Here is a 15,939-nt window from a genome sequence, read left to right on the forward strand (position 1 = left end):
GAGTCCACTGACCCTGCATAGTCTAAATCTGTATATCCGCAAACAGACATATCCTTCTCACCATAACATAGGGACAACTTTGAAGTCCCTCTCAAGTATCTGAGAATACCTCTCACTGCATCCCAATGACGCTTGCCCGGGTTAGACATGTACCTGCTAACCACACCAACTGCATGAGCAAGATCTGGACGCGTAGCCACCATGGCATACATCAAGGAACCAACAGCTGACGCATAGGGAATCTGAGACATCTCTGTAGTCTCCAAATCTGTCTGAGGGCAGTCATCATGGCTGAGTTTTACATATGGAGGCAACGGGGTACTAATGGCCTTCCCCCCTTCCATATGAAAACGCTCAAGCACCCTGTCAATGTACTCTTTCTGACTAAGAAAGAGCATCTTGCGAGAACGATCACGAGTGATCCGCATACCCAAAATATGACTGGCATCCCCAAGATCCTTCATGGAAAAGGTCTCATGTAGCCTATGTTTCAAGGCATCCACATCAGAAATACACTTCCCTGCGATCAGCATGTCATCCACATACAAAACCAAAACAATAAGACTACCATCTGCAGCCTTGCGAGTATAGAGGCATGGGTCCTCATAACTGCGTACATAGCCCAATGAACTCATGAATGCATCAAATTTACGATACCATTCACGAGATGATTGCTTCAGCCCATACAAGGTCTTAAGAAGCCGGCATACCATCTTCTTTGAACCATGAATAACAAACCCACTTGGTTACTCCATGTACAAATCCTCGTGCAAGTCCGGATGTAAGAAAGCTGTCTTTACATCCATTTGCTTCAATTCCATGTCTTCTGTAGCTACCAAAGCAAACAACATACGCAAAGTAGACATCTTCACCACTGGGGAGAAGATCTCGTCAAAATCAATGCCCTTCTGTTGCTTGAATCCTTTAGCCACAAGCCTTGCTTTGTACCTAGGCTTTGCATCCATTGAACACAGTTTTATCTTGTAAACCCACTTGCATGGTAGTGCCTTCTTACCCTTTGGCAAAGGAGTAAGCTCCCACGTTTCATTTTGGATCAACGAATCCATCTCTGACTGCATAGCCTGCTCCCACTTGAGCTTGTCAACACTAGACATGGCCTCATCATAACATGATGGCTCCCCGCAATCAGTCAACAATACATAATCCATAGAAGGCACAAAACGCTGAGGCTATCTTGCACGCCGCTCTGAACGCCTCAAAGACTGTGCAGGAGGTGCATCTGGCTGTCCCACATCTACATGATCTCCCAACAAGGGCTGATCTCCCACTTGAGGGTCAATGGGCTGCCCACGAGCAGCCATGGGACCATCATACCGATGTCCATCCTCCTCAAATATCACACGCCGAACCTCAACCGTTCGCGGTGATGCTCTATACATAGAGTCCTCATGAAAAACAACATCATGGCTGCGCACAATCTTCCTGTCAATAGGATCCCACAATCAATAACCCATCTCACCAGAGCTACCATAACCCAAGAAGATACATCTCTTGCTCTTTGGATCCAATTTGCTGCGTTTTGCCTTAGGTACATGTACATAAGCTTCACAGCCAAAAACACGAAGGTGACCATACGAAGGTGGCAAACCTGTCCATACCTCTTCAGGCACTTTGAAGCCCAAAGGAACACTAGGTGAACGATTTATCAAATGCACAGAAGTGGCAACAGCTTCAGCCCAAAATCCATTTGACAAACCAGCCATAGAAAGCATACTACGGACTTTTTCCTGTATAGTCCTGTTCATGCGCTCTGCCACACCATTTTGAGGAGGTGTATAGGGAGCACTAAGCTCGCGCCGTATACCCTTCTCAACACATAATGTTGTGAAAGCATGAGACATAAATTCACCCCCATTGTCCGTACGTAAGCACTTCAACTTACAACCTGATTGGTTCTCAACAAGAGCCAACCATTGCTTAAATATATCAAACACTATATCCTTCTTACGAATGGGGTATGCCCATACCTTCCTGCTAGCATCATCAATGAACGTAACAAAGTACATAGCACCTCCAAGAGAAGCATTGGGCATCGGCCCACATACATCACTATGCACCAAAGCTAGCTTTTCCAAAGATCTGTGTGGAACACTTTTCTTATGAGAAGACCGAGCATGTCGACCATAAAGGCAATGCTCACAAAACTCAAAACCACCAAAATCTGAAACGGGAATGTAATCCGCACGTGCCAACAATTTCATACCTTTTAGTGACATATTCCCCAAACGCTGATGCCATAAAGAAGCAGGAGGTTGCTCAGTGATCCCCACAATGTGATCAGCCACACTAGCTACACAAAGGGAATACAACGTATTCCTCTTAGCACCTTTAACCAAAACAAGGCTGCCCTTAGTGATCTTCCAACCTCCATCACCAAAAGATACATTGAAACCAAGTGAATCCAACTGACCCACACTAATCAAGCTTTTTGCAAGAGCCGGCACATGACGCACACGCTGCAAGACGAACGTAGTAGAGTTTGGCATAGCCAAATGAATATCCCCAATGCCATGAATCTGCATAGAACGCCCATCGGCAATCCTGACAGTACCTGTGCTCGAAGCATCATAGTCATGAAACCACGACCTATGAGGCGTAACGTGAAAAGAAGCACCACTGTCAATTACCCAATCCATAGGCATACTACGCTCATGAGTGAGAAGAAAAGCGTCATCAAAATAGGATGCAAGCAACACATCACCAAGCTCTTCACTAGTAGCACTAGTCGGAGCACATACATGGTCATCTTGAGAGCTACACTCTCCCTGTGTTGCATTTAACTCCTCAATTTTGACATTGGATTTAGGCTTGTCCTTAGCATCATGGTCTTTCTTCTTACCATCTCCATTTTCCCTTTTCCACTTGTAGCAATCCTTTTTGAAATGGCCTTTTCTACCACAATGAAAACATTCCACATCCTTTTTACTTGTGCCTGCACGGGACTTGCTTCTAGATTTACCCCTGTTGGACTTATACTTGTCCATAGTCCTGCCTCTGACAACCATTGCACTAGAAGACTTACTACCTGCATTATTCTTTCGATTAATCTCTTCCGTGAGAAGACTAGACTCCACATTAGTACTTGTCAACTCATTCGCAGGAACCGAGTTACTTATGGTTGTCCTAAATGTGTCCCATGACTCAAGCAACGTGACAAGTAAAAACATAGCTTTTACATTTTCCTCAAACGTAATTTCCTGCGTAGCAAGTTGGCTGAAAATTGTATTGAACTCATTCAAATGCGCATTCATGGAAGCACCTTCCTCCATTCGCAAATCAATAAGCTTTTTAATCCAATACACCATAGAAGCAGCCTAATGCTTATCATACATATCGCAAATCCGCTGCCATAGCTCATAAGCTCCACCCTGTGCATCTTTCACATTGTAATAAACAGACTTTGAAAGGGAAAGCCTAATGGTAGACCTGCACATCTCATCCAACTCCTCCCAATCATCCCTCTCCATGTTCTCTGGCTTAACTCCCTGCAACTTTAGAGGTCGAATCTGTTTCTTCTGCACCACGACATCCCAAATCTGATCTTTCCAATATGAGAAGTTAGCACCATCCAACTTCTCAATATTGAAAACTGTGTCCTCTTTAGTGCCCATTACAACAAGAATACAACAATGAGAAACCTGTAACCAACCAACAAACTGCCACAACAAAGTAGTGTTGCAAATCTGACAACACCTGCTGCTCAATCAAAGAGCAAACGCATAGAGTATAAATCAGCCCATAATATGGTCAAAAAACGTATGTAGAAATCCACAAACAAATGCATAAACCCGTGACACCTGTAACTCAACCGGCCTAGGCAAACTGTGCCACAAAATGCATCAACAATGAGCTGTCATAGAGGCATAAACATACTCCATGTCTGAATAACCACAATAGAGACATAAGCTGACCAAGCTTACACAAATCCGTGAGCATAAATGGATCCAAGTGAGCATATAACCAATGCACAAGCTCAACGAAGTCCAATCTCTATTGTCAACCAAGTACCTGTCCGTACTCAAACCGCAACACTGCAAACAAGAGCGAACCCGCTCTATGTATAAGTGAACCAAATCTCCACAATATCATGCATAAAGAGTGTCTGTCAAACTGCCATATCCACATCCATCAACATACATAGATGATGTAAACCTGTAGCTCAAGAACACGCATAAACAGACTGCCCAGAAGAGTAGAAGCTCCCACTCAAACCACAACCATATGCATGGCTGTCCCACAGTCAAAATACATGTTTTGTAACCACAGAAGAAACATGTATCCAAAGCTCCCTGTAGCCTGTAACCTGTACCCGTACCTGTACCTATACCTGTAGTCGAAGAAGACAATGTCGCCAAACTCCCACTCTATCTGTGTGTATGAGGCCACTCCAAGAAGAGGCTACACACTCTCAAATGAGCTGTGGGCTCACGTAAGTGGAAGACACTACAACAATGGCACCTGTAATGGCTATGGAAGCTCTGGCAGCAGAAAACTACCAAAGAGAGATGAAAAAACGTAGCTCCTAGTCTGTAGCTCGGATGGGATTTCTAATGGCACGAATGGCTCCGAAAGGGGGGTTAAACCCCAGGACGCCTGCTGAAAATACTCGCAGAGTGCCGAACCTTCCAATGCCAAGCTCAGAAAAACCTTCTACTCTTTGGAAATGCGCGCGTGCGCGAAACCAAAAAAACGACAATGAAACAGCAGCAAGTTTCAACACACTCAACAATGATGATGAAGCTCTCAATGCTCTCACTACCAAGCTCTGATACCACTTGTTGGGATCGGAGAGCACACACACAGAGAGCCAACACGAAGAAGGAGATAGACACAGTGTGTGGCGGGGCGGTACTCACACTACAATGTGTAGTTATGAGTATAGTTATTATGAATGAGTAAATGAATGGCTGTACATGGGCGGCTGAACAACGGGCAGCCGGGCACACGGGCCTTTAACCCAACATCAAAAGGAAATTTAAAATAAACAAAGCTAAGAAGGGGAAGGTGAGGAGGGAGTTGGGTTGGGAGTTCGAAACTCCTGGATGATGGCTTTACCTCCTCGATAGACTGCCCATTTCCCTGTTGTGCATGCTTCTCGCATCTTCTGGAGTTCTGCCTTTTTTTGTTTGAGTTGGGCGGGTGTGAGATCTTCTGCAAACCAAATTTTAGTATCCCTGAGAAGCCTTGATTGCTCAAGGAGTTCGTTTCGATCCGCCTTGGTCTTGAAGGTAAGGATTGCGTGATTGGTGCGATGCTCATGTGTCAGAAAGGTGATTGTTGCTGGATCCCATTGTACCAAGGGGGTTAGTGCTTGGATACGGGCAAAGCACTCGTGAAAATTGTGATCTCCCTCCCCTTTCCAGTCACTTGGGAGCCCGCCAACACAAACATTGAGGGATATGTCCGCTTGTCGTTGTCGCTCGCGTAGCGTGGATGCCACATGATCTTCGACCTTGTTGGAGATAACCTCTTGCACTTGATTCTTGATCGCCTTTGTGAGGGTGGTTTCTACCTCTGCTGTTGTTTTGTTGAGTCTGGCTTCCATCTCCTCTATCTCCTCTTTCTTGTCGTTTTCCATTGTGTTGAGTCGAGTCTCGATGGCAGCAATTCTCTGTTTCAGTGCGTCATTCTCTTTGCAAAGTCTTTCGACTTCATTTTGTAGGCGGGCGGTGTTGTCCATCTTTGGGGGCGTTGCCATGACCCCGGCGAAAGTGAGTTTGTCGCGGGACGAAGCCCTTGTAGCCATGCTTGTGTGTTTTTTTTGTGGTGGGAAAAGAAAATCCAGTCGATTGGGGCCGTTGTTCAGAAGACCCAAGGATGGGCTGTCGGTAGTCTCGGGATGGGAAAGGCCTCTTAATAGTTAGACTCTGTTGGTAAGCTTGGAGGTCGGAGAAATAGAACCCAAATAAAAGCAAGCCAGTGATGTGGATGAGCACAGGAAGTAGCTCGTGACGAGAGCAGGTATGGAAGGAGCAGAGACGCAGGGTAATGGCGCGGTAGTATTACTGGCTGAGGGTGGCAGTAGCTCATGACAAGAGTGGGTATGGGAAGGAGCAGAGATGCATGGTAGTACTGCTGGCTAGCTGGCTAAAGCGGCGCAGACTGGAGCTGGACCCCCCCGCAGGGCAGCCCCTCGCCCAGGGGGAGGTCGACGAAGCAGAAGACGAAGAGGCTGCTACTAGGGTTGCCGAGAGAGAGAGAGAGAGAGAGAGAGAGAGAGAGAGAGAGAGAGAGAGAGAGAGAGAGAGAGAGAGAGAGAGAGAGAGAGAGAGAGAGAGCTCAGTAGCTATCATTGAAGCATTTCAACCTTATAAATGGCGAGTTGGCCCTAGCTAGTGTGGGTCTCTCTTTGTCTTTCTTTTTCTTTTTGTATTTCATATAGTGCCATACAGGATAGTGATATCATTCATCATGCCACGATGCACAAGTTGTTAAAATGGAATAAGATCATGACATAAATATGTCATCTAGTATGTCAGAGTCGCACCCCACTCTTGGCGGGTCTCTGGTAAAGGTCGCTAACTATTGGTACCATGAAAAAATGTAGGGGTTGATGATGAACACACGCCCATTTATTAGAGTTGCTTAAAAATTTGAATCATTCTGAATTTTTCCATGACCAATGCTAGTAGACAAGTCTCGTGATTTTATCACTTGTTACTATTAGAGATTAGTTTGCAGGCCACGTGATTTTATCCCTTTTTTTTCTCTAGGTCCTATGGCCCTAGGGCTGCCAATGTACAAGCTCAAGGGGCATAGGTTCCCCTCTATTGTAATGAGAGATCCTATGGCCCTAGGGAAAAAAAGGGTTGCCATAGTGCCCATGTTGGTGCCCTTGAGTGGCCTAAGTTTTTCTTTGATGTGGAGAGCCTACCTGCTACCAAGAGGCAATTCAGATGGAAGATAGCATGAAGTGGGAGCAAGCAATACAATTGGAGTATAACTCAATTGTGGAAAATGAGACTTGGGAACTAATAGAGTTGCTAGAGGGCAAAACAAGATTTGCCTCGCAAATGGGTGTATAAGAAGAAATACATGGCAGATGATCTCGAGCCTAAGTAAAAGGCTAGATTGGTTGCTAAGGAATTCAAAAGGCGGACTTTGATGAGATTTTCTCTCTAGTAGTCAAGATGACAACATTGCATCTTGTGCCTATACTAGTAGCAGTCAAGGATATGGAACTTATCCAGATGGACATGAAGATAGCTTTCCTTCATAAGGATTTAGAAGAATTCTACATGAAACAACAAGATTGTTGTGAAGTTAAATGTGAAAAGCTTTCCTTCATAAGGATTTAGAAGAAGAATTCTACATGAAACAACAAGATTGTTGTGAAGTTAAATGTGAAAAGCCTACGAGGGAAGAGTTTGTGTATGTAGACTATGTAATGCATTGTATGGCCTAAAGAAAAGCTCAAGGCAATGGTACCAAAAATTTGACAAGTACATGCAGTCCCAAGGTTATGTACAGAGCCAGAAAGATCATTGCTTGTATACCCAAAAGTTGAACGATGATTTTCTTATCTTCTTGATACTTTATGTCGATGACATGATCATTGCTGGGAAGTCTAAAGATGAGATTGCTAACTTGAAGAAGTCACTTAGCACACAATTTCTTATGAAGCATTTGGGAGATGCAAGTCAGTTTCTTGATATTGGTATCAAGAGGGATAGAAAAGTGGAATATTGGAATTATCTTAGGAAATGTATATCCACAAGGTCTTGCAAGATTTTAATATGCAAGGGGGAAGTCTACATTGAGTACCCCAATGCAAGCATATGCAAAACTTAGCAAGAATGATGCTCCCAAATCCAATGTTGAGAAAGAGGAAATGACAAAGGTATTCTTCAGCAGTAGGCAGTAGTCTTATGTACCCCATGGTTGCCACCAGACAGACATTGTATTTGCAGCGGGAGTGGTTAGCAGATTTATGGAAAATCTTGGCAGGAAGCACTAGGAAGCAATGAACCACATTTATGGAAAATCTTCGCAGGAAGCACTAGGAAGCAAGGAACCACATTTTGAGATACCTTAAGGGTGTAGCAAGCAAGTGTTTATGCTTTGGGAAGAGTGATGCATCCATAGTGGGTTACACAGATGCATACTATTTGGGTTGTGTAGATAGTTGAAGATCCACATCTGGCTATGTATTCTAGTTTGCTCGCTGCTCGAGCAGCCATGTCATGGAAATCATGTCTCCAAGATTGCACTTTGTCTTGCACCATAGAGGTAGAGTAGCAATTTTTGGTGCTAGTAAGGGTTTGGGAAGAGTGATGCATCCATAGTGGGTTACACGGATGCATACTATTTGGGTTGTGTGGATAGTTGAAGATCCACATCTGGCTATGTATTCTAGTTTGCTGGAGCAGCCATGTCATGGAAATCATATCACCAAGATTGCACTTTGTCTTTCACCAGAGAGGTAGAGTAGAAATTTTTGGTGCTAGTAAGGAAGCTATATGGTTAGCTCCTCGGCTAGTGGGAGACCTTGGAATTTAGTAGACTCTAGTGCTGCATTGTGATAGTCAAAGTGCTATTGCATTAGCAAAGAACCTTGTGTTTCACTCCAAGTCAAAACACATAGAGGTCAGGTATCGTGTGCTACGGGACATACTGGGTAGCAAGCGCATTGAGATAGTCAATGTTCATATGGATGAAAACCCTGCAAATGCTTTCACAAAAAGTCTAGCCTCAGAGCGATTCGCACATTGCATTGAGATGGGGGGTGTAGGGTGAAGCCACTGCAATGCTTCACAATTGTACAAGTTGTAAATACATAGGCCACTTGGGTTACATTGGCCTTCAAGAGGGAGATTGTTGGGGTTCATGCCAATTGGTTTGACGTCCATTACTAACTCATCATTACTAACTCCTTTATTTTTTAGTTGGATATAGAATAATGAGCATGAGATGATAACTCTCATACTAAGCTCCACCTACATTGTGTGCTAGCTCTTCTTTTCCCTCGCAATCCACACGCACCGCACACTCTTCACCCTTCATCAAGTGTGGTTGTGAATGCATTGGAGAAGGGTTGTGCAGAAAGTATCCCATGAGGAAGGTAGAGGCCATAGGGCCTCTGTCCAGATGCAGTCACCTACGCGTGCGTCTCGAAGGCATGTGGCTTTAGATGCCAATATGGGCTTAGAAATTCACTATGATATTGTTGGGTTGTTGCAAAAAATTGTCATTATTGGCCATCACGTGGATAATAAACCAAAAATTGCTACACTATAGAAGTCCACATTAGGCTTACTAGGAATAATCTCACGTAGTATGACACTCGATCAAATTCCCTAGGTTGGAGCGGCAGGAAAATTTGGGGTTCAAGGGAGGACGCTGCCAACAAAGACCGACCGACGGGCGGCCAAGCAAGTGTGGGTACGTGGGCCACCACTATAAAAGTCCGTCAGTGAGGAGCAATCCTTACTTATTCATAGGGTGGGTGGAGAGATGACAACCATCCCTCTATGTTGATGCCCATTGAGGTGTTACATCTTTGTAACATTGGTATGAGAGATTGGTTTTGTTCAGGGTAGCTCAGGCGCATTAAGCGGGCCCGACATACCTTAGAACCACAAGCTTGCATTATCGGATTTGTTTTGGGGGATAACCTTTTTCTCTGTAGGAGTGGATATCATGATAAAGGTGAAGCATAGAGAGCCAAGGAAAGAACCTAGAGCACACACATGCACTCTCTCTCTCTCTCTCTCTCTCTCTCTCTCTCTCTCTCTCTCTCTCTCTCTCTCTCTCTCAAACACACACACACACACACACACACATACGCTTCCACCACCATTGTTGTCGGCAATTCCGCAAGAGGAGAGGGAGATCAAAAGAGTTCTCAACCATATGTGCATAGAAAAGAAGCTTGAAGACCTTCGCAAATTCATTCTAGAGTCCGAGCAAGAAGCAATAGCCAAAAATTGCAAAGAAGAAGAGAGTTTGAGTTGTAAGAGCTACTGGGAGACAAACCAAAAGCTCAACCAATTTTTTTGCAAGAGCCAAATCTGACTATAAAACATGAAAGCTCAAGCTTGCTAAAGGAGAGAGAAGGAGGAGATGAAGCAAGCAAGAGAAGAGGGCAAGCAGCTAGGGAAATTGCAATAGCTCTAGGGTTGCCATCGACCATCGGTGGCACCACCTTGACTTTCCAGCCCTACCACTAGGTCAAGCCCACTCCACCCCTCACTTGGAATCCACAAGCCCTTGCTACCACCCCTTTGACCTATCATCAACGTCATGGTCCCTCGCTGATCTATCTCACGCTTGTCTCTCTCTGCCCCACGATTCAAACCAGAAGATCAAAAACCAAGATAACATATTCAAGGGATTGAGGGTTCACTCTAACCACATATTCCTCATTACAATCCCTAATTCACCATGGGAGAGCATATCCTTCCCTATGTCATCATCATTGCTTTCCTCATTATGCTTGTCCTTGCCTTTGTCCTTTGTAGAGCCTCTGTCTTTGTCTTGGGATTTGCAATCTCTGGCCAAATGACCGCGCTTCACACAATTGTAACAAGGGATTTTCATCTTCTTTTTGGGATCGGAAGCTGCAATTGCTTCACCACCTATATCGGAAATGCAAACTTTGCCTTGAGGTACCAACACGGCTTCCTCTGCAATGAGAAATGACCTGAGATCATCAAATTCCAACTTTTCCTTCGTGATTTGTAGCCGTAGTATCCTAGACACCATCTCGGAAGTATGGCTCTTGGCGCATGTGTATTGACTACCGTGTGCTGAATAAGAATACCATCAAGAACAGGTTTCTTATCCCAAGGATTGATGATATTCTTGATCGCCTAGAGAGTGCGGCGATTTTCAGCAGCATAGATTCGCATTAGGCCAAAGGATGTGCATCAGATTCACATTATGCCAGAGGATGTGCATAAGACTACATTTAGAACAACCTTTGGTCTCTGAGTTCTTAGTGATGCCATTTGGTCTAAGTCCTTGCCTTTATCTACTTTTTTTGACCCCGGTGATGTATCAAGAGCCGCTTTCGTAAAGGGCTTCTTTGCTGAATTTTTCTTAGGTTGGGCCCCTTGAATGTTTCCATGGAACCCACTGTCCTCTCCCTTCAGCAAGGCAAGACTAGTGTTGGCAACTTCCATAAGCTAAGTGAGGGTGGCCACTCTGTTTTTTGTACAGTAATCCCTAAGCCCTTTTGGCAACCCGCAGTAATACTTCTGAATCTGCTCTATTAGTGGCACAAACCTGTAGGAAGTTACTGAGAGCAAAGCTTTGCAGAACTTCCAATTGTATTTCTCTAAACTCCTGCAAGTAGCCGCAGTGAGTTGGTGCCAATCTGTCATGACATCGGCTTCAAATTCATTTGATAGCCACGCAGATGCAAAAATTTTCTTGAAGTAAACCCAAGTGGTGGGGGACAACCCTTAGTTGAAACTGAATACTCCTTTGGTTGCATATTGGTTGTAGGTACAATTGGAATGGCACCAAGATGGCGGCTAGTAGATGGTTGCATGAGGGAGAAGATAACGGTTGAAATCTGCAGCAACCAGAGACGTGAATGCAACTTGATCCTTGGCCGTGGTGAGGAGGCTGATGTAAAGCTGAAGTTCGCGAGAGGTATAGGGCAGCAAATCGACAATAATGAGCCAATGACGCATTCCAGAGCTTGGACGACAGTAGTAGGAGAGCATTGTATAACTCTCAGACACGGTGACATCCCGGAAGAGAGAACTTTCCCCGGATGGCATCGACCTCAAACGCAAACCTTGCCACTTCTGTATCGATTTTGGCTTCGCTGATATCTTGACTTTGACAGATCCGGAGCGGTTTTTGGCTTCGATAACAACCTCTCCAACATTAAGCGTCCTCTTTCGGCATCTCCGACACATGCAACTCCGCTGGCGCATTCTGGAGCTCTGATGACGGATTCCAAAGATCCGATAGCATATTTGCCGCTGCTCTATTGACATAAACCTCATGGCATTTGACTCCTTGCCATCCTCTTGTTGGTCTCTTCGAAGAGTTAACTCTCGTACTGATAGAGGCCTCGACATCTCTGTTGTAAATGGTTTATGAAAGTTGAGATACACATATGACTCCGATGACGCATTATGGAGATTCACCGGCAACAACATGAGAGCATCGAATGGAAAATCCTACTGCCCTTGTTGCAATAGTTAGGGCTGATTTGATGCACCCAATGGTACAGGGCAGCAAATGGATCACCAGTGATGAGCCGACGACGCATTTCGGAGCTTGGACGACAGTAGCATGAGAGAATTGTATAACTCTCGGACACTCCAACATCCGGATAGAGAGGACTTCCCCTAGATGGCATCGACCTCAAACACAAACCTCACCACAAACACTTCCCCCAGCTCTAGTGGCGGGCCAACGGGAAGCGAAGCTTCAGTTTCACCTTGTTCCACTGCTTGCAATAAAAATAACACTGGCGTAAGCGCAAGAAAACTCTAGCACAGACGAGAGTAAGGAGCTATAGAAGGTCCACTCTCTCTCTCTCTCTCTCTCTCTCTCTCTCTCTCTCTCTCTCTCTCTCTCTCTCTCTCTCTCTCTCTCTCTCTCTCTCTCTCTCTGAGTAGGCTATCCTCATACAAGGAGGCCTTGCAAATCGGTACCTGTACCTCACCTTAAGTAGGAGGGCTTGTCACATGCACATGGCTCTGTGTGTCACGTGGACATGCTTCATCGACTGATCAGATTCATTTTTCGTGTCTATTCCTATAGATAGGTGTGTCTAGAGCCTAAGGGATTAGTACCGGCAATTTTGTGAGCCTATTCGTAGGACCTGCATGCCCGGACGAGTCGATTAGATTAGGTTTTTCAGTTTTGGAACCCTCTTGCATAAATGGTTTGTACACACGTTTTGACAGATGTTATTACACTTTGGTGGGCATCTGGCATGACGAGCATGTAGATTAGGGTTAGAGGAACCCGGCGTGCCTGTTCACGCGTCAATCGGATTCCTAAGTCGACAGATGTGCGAGTTTGCACCCAGTTTTTACCCCGTCCAACTTATTAAAATAAATCATTATTTATGAGTTATTTTGTTGGGTTGGTGGACGGATTGCCCAACCCAGACTCTAAAAAGTCCTTACGCAGTATACCCCCGATATAAAAGGAGGAGCTAGGCTCACATTTGGCATCTGCAAGTGGAGGCGCCCAAGAAGCCCAAATCTGCCCAACGTTTTCGGGAGCAGTAGGAGACCCTAGCGTTTTTGCCGGGGTCTCCCCATTGCGGTCCGGTGCGTAGGCAGCCCACCGAGCATCTCCTCGTCCATTCCTTTGGCGACATTGAGTGCCCCCATTGCTGTCCATCATCGGCAACGTCGAGATCTGCGTTTTCAGCCCTTCATTTCCTCTCACATCGAGCACGCCAATTCAGCCCATCCTCGGCCATCGGCAAACTTGAATCGAAAAAGATTCATAGGTGCATCAAATCAGCCTCGGAAGTGCTTCAACTCCGAGAAGTATTGAGGCGACAATCCCATTTGACTTGGTAGAGTTGCATTGAGTTTTGCATTTTGTGTACACTCCATTTACGTAATCAAAAGCAAATACCACATCGGCAATGGTGTGGGGGGCCCTTGAGAGGGTTAGTTGGGACCCCATCGGGTGTCATTCTCCTCTTCTCTCTCTCTCCCTACTCATTCTCTACTCATCTCTCATTCTCTCATCAAGTAGAAGTAAAGGATTTTGTGGAGGTGTGAAATCTAGATCTTGCAAAGCATTTCATTCCACTGCACCTGACATGGGTGCTAGGGAGCCTTGCCCTTATGAGCACCATTGCCACTTTCGTGATATTATATACCCACATGAAGCAGAAGTCCTCGCCCTCAAGTCCTTCCCCAAATTAGCTTCAACAACTAGCACATGAAACTACATATGACCATCGACCGTTTGGACGTGCCATGCTCAGTGTGTTTAGAAGCACTGCTTCTTAAGTTACCACGAATGTGAATATCGTATAGATAGAGGCCTTGACATCTCTATTGTAAATGGTTTATGAAAGTTGAGATACACATATGACTCCGATGACGCATTTTTGGAGCTTTGCCGGCAGTAGCTGGAGAGCATCGGATGGAGAATCCTACTATCCTTGTCACAATGCTTAGGTCTGATTTGATGCACCCAATGTGAGGGCAACTTCTCTCATTCAGCATCAACCTCAAACGCAAACCTCGCCACATATGTATTGATTTTGCCTCCGATGATATTGATTCTTGGACGTGGTGAGGCTAATGCAAAACTGAAGTTCGCAAGAGGTATAGGGCAGCAAATGGATCGCCAATGATGAGCCGATGACGCATTCCGGAGCATGGACGACAGTAGTAGGAGAGCATTGTATAACTCTCACACGGTGACATCCCAATAGAGAGAAATTTCCCCGGATGGCATCGACCTCAAACACAAACCTTGCCACTTCTGTATCGATTTTGGCTTCATTGATATCTTGACTTTGATAGATCTGGAGCGGTTTTTGGCTTCGATGACCACCTCTCCGACATTAAGCATCCTCTTTTGGAAATTCTGACACATGCGACTTCCCTGGCGCATTCTGGAGCTCTGATGGCAGTTTTCAAAGTTCCGATAATGTGTTTGTCACTGCTCTATTGACATAAACCTCATGGCATTTGACTCCTTTCCATCCTCTTGTTGGTCTCTTCGAAGAGTTAACTCCATTACAAAAAGAGGCCTCGACATCTCTGTTGTAAATGGTTTATGAAAGTTGAGATAAACATATGACTCCGATGACGCATTTCGGAGATTCACCAACAGCAACAGGAGAGCATCGAATGGAAAATCCTACTGTCCTTGTTGCAATAGTTAGGGCTGATTTGATATACCCAATGTGAGGGCAACTTCTCCCATACGGCATCAACCTCGAATGCAAACCTCGCCACATCCGTATCAATTTTGCCTCTGATGGCATCCTGACTTCAATGGATCCGGAGCGGTTTTTTGACTTCAACGAGACAACCTCTGTGATATTAGGGATCCTCCTTCGACATCTCTGACACATAGGATTCCGTTGACGCATTCTGGTACCACGCTCGAGAAGCTTGTTTCAGGCCATAGAGGGCCTTCCACAACTTGCAAACCATGTCTGGGAAATCTAGATCTAAGAACCCTGGAGGTTGTTCCACATACACCTCCTCCTCCAAGTCGTCGTTGAGAAAAGCCAAAACAACATCCATCTGAAAGACAGGCCACCCAAAGAAGGTAGCAAGGGCAAAAATTGTACGAATGGTCGCCATCCTTGCGGTCCGGACAAAGGTCTCGTCATAGTCCACACCATGTTTCTAAGAAAAGCCTTTGGCAACGAGTCGTGCCTTGTGCTTGTCCAAAGAACCATCAGATTTGTACTTGGTCTTGTAGACCCATTTGACACCAATCACCTTCCGCTTGGCAGGCCGCGGAACCAACTGATCCCAAGTGTTGTTCTTTTTTATTGAATCAAGTTCTTTCTGCATAGCCAACTTCCGCTTGGGCTGTGGAAGTGCTTCCTCAATTGTCAGAGGATCTCTGTCTTTGATCACCATAGACATCAAAGCATAGTTCACCTCTAATAAGGGCTCAGTCGTCCCAACAAGCCGAATTTGCTGAGAACGCCGAGTGGTACCGGCATCACGCCAGTCTCATGGAAAATATGAAGTCGATGCATCTCACAAGGTCTCCAAGAGCCACTTCTGTAACTTGTCTGTCTTGCCCCTTGTGGAGGGAGCAAATGGTACATTGTTAGCAGCAAGCTAACACAGACACCATTTTTCGGAGTTCTCCTTGTAAAACAATTATTATTTTGATAAATCGAAAATATCGTAATTCCTGTTTTCTTGATAAACTTGTAATTAATGAGCCAGGGCTACAAGCTTCCAGATTGTATCAGCCATTCAATTCCCAACTTTGGTAGAACTCTAG

The 15,939-nt window shown here is 45.1% G+C and overlaps 1 protein-coding gene and 1 pseudogene across 1 annotated transcript; both read right to left on the reverse strand.

The window, feature by feature from the left end:
• Positions 1 to 11,498: 11,498 nt before the first annotated feature.
• On the reverse strand, positions 11,499 to 12,137 carry LOC147440011 (uncharacterized). The gene has a single exon (XM_086484533.1). It carries the CDS (start codon positions 12,135 to 12,137, stop codon positions 11,499 to 11,501), a length of 639 nt encoding a protein of 212 aa, XP_086340659.1.
• Positions 12,138 to 14,188: 2,051 nt separating this feature from the next.
• LOC147440012 (uncharacterized) lies at positions 14,189 to 15,563 on the reverse strand (annotated as a pseudogene).
• Positions 15,564 to 15,939: the final 376 nt, after the last annotated feature.

Source organism: Adiantum capillus-veneris, chromosome 16 (genome assembly GCF_014529385.1).
Source record: "Adiantum capillus-veneris isolate H3 chromosome 16, ASM1452938v2, whole genome shotgun sequence".
Lineage (NCBI taxonomy): Eukaryota > Viridiplantae > Streptophyta > Polypodiopsida > Polypodiales > Pteridaceae > Adiantum > Adiantum capillus-veneris.